General features: G+C 49.7%; 1 protein-coding gene across 1 annotated transcript; it reads left to right on the top strand.

Annotated features, from left to right (window-relative positions):
• Positions 1 to 236: 236 nt before the first annotated feature.
• Positions 237 to 5,115, top strand: LOC311370794 (DAP3-binding cell death enhancer 1-like; the record flags this gene model as incomplete). Its single annotated transcript, XM_084489101.1, has 10 exons — positions 237 to 412; positions 840 to 957; positions 1,765 to 1,867; positions 2,385 to 2,541; positions 2,666 to 2,899; positions 3,009 to 3,094; positions 3,185 to 3,278; positions 3,677 to 3,819; positions 4,281 to 4,439; positions 4,960 to 5,115. Coding segments are annotated over exons 1-10 (1,281 nt in total), but the record flags the coding sequence as incomplete, so codon positions are not given.
• Positions 5,116 to 5,418: the final 303 nt, after the last annotated feature.

The following is a 5,418-nucleotide window of genomic DNA, read 5'->3' as shown; positions in this document are numbered from 1 at the left end:
ACATTTTTCCAAATGTTGTGGAAAAAGTGCGTCGTATTTCTACACGACATGATATTTTTTTGCATGAAACCCAAACTACTTCATCTTCATGTATAGTTAACTTTAATCAATATAAACGGTTTAACGTCGGATACGGTGCCTTACCCACGCACACCGCCGGGGGGCGACGCCGCTCCATGCTTGTGGTTTCGATGTGTCGTCATCCCCCTCTACCGGAGTACCACTTCCGGTAGGGTCTGTTTTCCAAAATAACTCGTGATTTCGGACAGCACAGGTCAACAAGGCGAGCGATTCAACCCGTCTCCCCCTCACGGATTAGGACGGCATCCCTAAAAAGCTGTTCTGAAGATGCAGCGTCTTTAGACCTCCTCGTGGATCATCATGTGGAGGCTGCAAGGTTTCTTTAGTCGAGGTGAGTAGTATGAAATGTATGCAGTGTGTAGGCTAGTATGAAACTCTCAGCTGTAATGCTTTTCTTTTCTTTTCTTTTCTTTAACATATCTCGTGTTTTTTCAATAATGCATTGTTTTAAAGCACAAACGTTTTTATGTTTATATCGCTCTTTGCCCCCCCACGCCACGGGAAGTTAGCACCAATATATGCAGGACCTTGTGTGAACATGTTTATGAATATGACACCTTTCTTATGGTATATGGTTTGTAATATGATATGCAATATGGTAATATTGTATGTTGTATGTGTCGTTCAAACTGCAAACTCAAGCATTCTGACATGTGTTGCATTCTGTCACCACGCCACACACACACACACACACACACACACACACACACACACACACACACACACACACACACACACACACACACACACACACTCAGTACTCCACAGGTGCCATGGAACCGCCCCCTTACGGCTGTCCCAAAACCACTGTGTGGAGGATGAGGTCATCAATGGCTCCAATCTTTTCTCCAACTCTCTGAACACCTCTGACAGCAGGTAGGCTGCCCCCCCCCCCCCCTCCCCCCTCCTCCCCCCCCCCCCCCCAATCGGCACTCTCACTCACTCACAGTACACACACATAAACATTAATAATGACAACAGAAGGTAGTGCTTGCTCACTGTGTGTTTTTTTTGCCCAAGGAAGGCAAGGGTTCATAAGAAGTGCACGGCCTTCTATTTTGGTGACAGATGGCGTCCTCATAGCGGAAATCACTCTCGTCTATGAACTCCTCACCCCTCATGAGGAAGCTCCTCCTCCCCCCTCCTCCTCCTCCTCCCCCCTCCTCCTCCTCCTCCTCCTCCTCACAGTGCCTTTCAGCTGCCTCAGCCCTCTCTCTCTCTCTCTCTCTCTCTCTCTCTCTCTCTCTCTCTCTCTCTCTCTCTCTCTCTCTCTCTCTCTCTCTCTCGCTCAGTACACGCTAGTAGACAGACTAGCTACTGTCAGTTCAGACCCCCACAGCTGTGATGCGTTTGTGATTATTGGTCATTCATTTCAATCAATACCGTCACACGTTATTTTATATTACTCCTTGCTGATCACATCACATTTCAATGTTGCACTCAAATAAAGTTGAACAAATTATAGTGTTTTCTTTTCAATTGGAAATCTTAGAATTATTCAAGCAAGAATCTGAATAAATTACTTCATGCTTGGGTAAAAGGAATCCCTCTTAAACGTGAATCTTTAGTGGCAGTTCTCGTGTGTGTAATGATGGGGAAAGAGTAGCGGGCGCTATGCCTTGGCTAGGCCGGGCCTCGTGTCATGGCTGTGTGTGTTTACGTCCTCTTCGTGCTCCTCCTCAGCTCCCAGAGAGGACAAGATGGAGGCAAGGGGAGGAAGAAGAAGACCTCACGCTTCTGCTACACTGAGCTCCCTCGCTACACGGCTCTGGATGCCGTGGGATGGGTAGGAGCCCCGTGCACGTCAGACATCTGCACTTTCAGTCTATAGCCGTACAACATTGATGTGTGTAGATTAGGGATGGGTCAGAATATTCGATTATTCGATTATTCGTTCCTGAGGGTCAAAGTCGATTTTTAACATTTGGACCGTTAACGTTTTGTTCCCCATTCAAATAAACAAGAATTAACGGACGGAACTAATGTTGGTTCTGTAGCACTATTAGTTTTTTTTAATTATTAATCATGTACAGAAAAACAATATACACAATACACAAGCATAAATATTAATATATATGCATACAACACAAACACTGATCACTGTTAAAGTTTTTTTTTTTTGCGTTTAAGATATTAAGTGATCTCTTGCCGATCCATGGCTGCCTTTGTGAATGTCGGCACACATCGAATAATCGATTATTCGTTCATACCACCCACTGATTATTCGACCATGAAAAAATTCACATCCCTAGTTCCTATCGAAGCGGCTGTTCATTGGTTGCTGTGGTGTTTCCTCTCCCCAGGGGGCCGCCGCCGCGCTGCTGATGCAGATCTGCAGGCGGGTCCACTCCAAGTGGTCCTCGGGGCCCGAGGACGGACCGGGCCCGGCCTCCGGGCAAGGACCCTGGGCCCCTCCCTCGACGCTGCACAAGTGTGGCTACCGGGTCCTGCTGGAGATCTGTGAGTGAAGAGCCGTACGATCCATACCGTCTGCATTTGTAACCGTAGACCAATCAATTCAGATGAATGGGCATGTTGGCGTTAGAGCGGAGATTCTGACGTTGTGTTGCTGCTGCTCCTCTAGTGTCCAACCCAGATGTCTTGCCCAGAGCGAGGGGGGGTCTGTGTATGCACATGTTGCCAGAGGGACACGGCCAGGCCCAGCCTCAGCCTCAGCTCCACAACATCAACAACACCACCAACAGCAGCAGCAGCAGCAGCAGCAGCAGAAGCAGAGAAGACCTGGAGCACTTTTCCATCGACAGTCTTCAATCTGACCACCAGAGGACAGACTTGAGTCACCATGGTTCCATGCAAGGTTTGCTTATCTCCACCCGCTACCTAACCCTAACATTTAGAGGGCGTGAGAGTGTGGAGTCTTTTCTTTTTTTTTTAAACGGTTCTTTTACTGTTTTCTTGAACTACAGAACCTACATCACCGTCTATATCCCCACACCTTGAGCAAGATCGCCCGGTGTTTAACGGCAGCCAGGCGCCTGGAGACGACGGGCAGGTGGGTTTACGTCCTGCTTTAGTATTCTGTCCGGCTCTCACCAACCGGTGCATATCTAATCACGTCCCCTCTGTGCCAATGTTCCCCCAGGAGGTGTTGAGTGGGGAGGAGAGGCTGACGGAGGCAGCCTCCACCCTGGGCCACGTGGGCAACTCCAGCGTACCGGTGATCCTGAACATCATCGGTGAGGACCGATGGTTGGATTCCTCTGGTCTCAATGGGTGCATTCGATTACAAACTGTCTGCTTGTCAAATCAACATGACTATATCTATTACCCTGGTTGTTTGAGCATCTTATCGATAGTTAGTGCTAAAGCCAGCGTATTATAACATGATATTGCATCCAAAAATACTGCAATCTCGAATCTTTCCGGTGTCACATCGTAGTCACAAAGCCGTCGATGGAGGGGCCGTGTCTCTCAGGGAGAGCTGAGAAATCCCAGTTCCTTAGCAACACGGCATCATCCCATGTGATGCTCCCCCAGCGCCAGAGGATGATAACACCCCTCTACCGTGTGGTCTGACGTCTCTCTCCCTCTCTATCTCTATCTCTATCTCTCTCTCTCCCTCTCGCCCGGGCAGGCCTGGAGACGGCCAAGACCCAGCACCACCAGGCAGCCTTCTCCTGCTTCGCGGCGGCGGCGCGGCTGGGCTACAGCAAGGCCCAGTACAACGCGGCCGTGTGCTGGGAGACGGGGCGCGGCACGGCACGAGACACGGAGAAGGTGAGCGCTGAACACATGCGGTACCGACCCCACAGCGGGGGGGGGGGGGTCCCGGTGTCACTACCTCCTGCTGTTAGCACAGGGAGGAGGGGGGAGCACCTATAGTACATCCAGAGTCCAGAGTGACCACCTTCCACCCACCGATAAAGGATAGATTTGAGCTTTTAACACGGCAAACCGTTCAGCGTTACATATTGTCGTTTGGCCGGCCGTTTTATTCCTCGCCAGTGGTAAGAACACAAATTCTAAAAGTTTGTTTTGGACCCTGAGTACATCACTATGTCTGTCAATTTGTTATATTATTCACCAACGTAATTCTTCAAAAATCTGACCAAGTAGGCCGTTATAACGAGTGTGTGGGTGTAGCCATGTTTCAGACCCTGTGGAAAATAAAGCGGTATCAAAATAAATCAAAGTATTATTTGACTTGATTTGACATTTGTATCGTTTGTGCCCCCCAGGCTCTGCATCACTACTGGCAGGCCGCAGCCGGAGGCCACGCCCAGGCTCAGTACCGCTACGCCAAGCTGCTGCTGACCAGCAGGGGGCAGCCTACCCCCCAGGAGTGGAGCACCGCTGTGCGTCTGCTGGAGCAGGCTGCCGCCTCCGGGCTCACTGAGGTAGCTCCTGGCTTCATATCGCTGGCTCCTCGTCGGCTGATGTAGACCCACAGCCCTCACAGCCTGGGTAGACCCTCTGGACTTCCCTGTCTCCGATCACAGCACATTCTGTCCAGGAATTGACCCGTATTGCAGTCGGACTGTGATGGCAGATCGATATGGGCCCGCTGTGCTCAGAAGAACTGCTCTCTGTGTGAAAGCAGGTGTTATTGATGTTGAGTCAATGGAGAAACTTTCAGAAGTTGGAGTCAGTGCGAGTAGACTTCTCTGTTTGGTTTGTTTCATGTGTTTGGCCAAAACAAAGTGTGCTCGGCTCATCTATGTTTAAGTTGAAGGTGCTCTTCATCCTCAGTGGGTGCATTGAGGCGTGACAGCAGCGCAGCATCAACCCAGGTGGCTGATGTGGAAGCGGACATTGAAGCCACCTCTTTCTGCTGTAGTCACATAAGGGACAACACGGCCGGCCCCTAGCCCTACCACAACCCTCCTGACCGTCCCTCCTCTTCCTCCCTGCGTCCAGGCCCAGGTCTTCCTCGGGTCCGTGTTCTCCCAGGAGACGGTGGTCGATGGGCGCAAGGCCGTGCATTACCTGAAGATGGCGGCAAAGAGCGGCGTGAGTTGCTGTTCTAGAGACTTCCTGGAATTGTGTTTGAAAGACCTCCCCCTCATGTCATCGGCACGACCTCCTCATGACAAGGATGAGGGGGGACACCAAATCTGTTGCTCTGATGCATTCATTAAGACTTGCATTAAAATGTAGGGCTTTTATCCAAAGTGACTTACATTAAATACATTTGTCAGAAGAAAGAAAGAAAACGACAATATATCGGTATAGTAAGGATGTTAGAACCAAGTGCCATGCATATACAATTTCTAGGTTAACCCAGTCGGCACTAAGAAACAGTACTTATTATTAAGTACTATTTCTAAGTGCCAGGACGGTACTTTCTTGTGCAAGACTTGGCAAGTGACAAAACCT

Source organism: Micromesistius poutassou, assembly GCF_964030765.1.
Source record: "Micromesistius poutassou genome assembly, contig: SCAFFOLD_6873, whole genome shotgun sequence".
NCBI lineage: Eukaryota > Metazoa > Chordata > Actinopteri > Gadiformes > Gadidae > Micromesistius > Micromesistius poutassou.
This window is presented reverse-complemented; position numbering and strand designations above follow the sequence as displayed.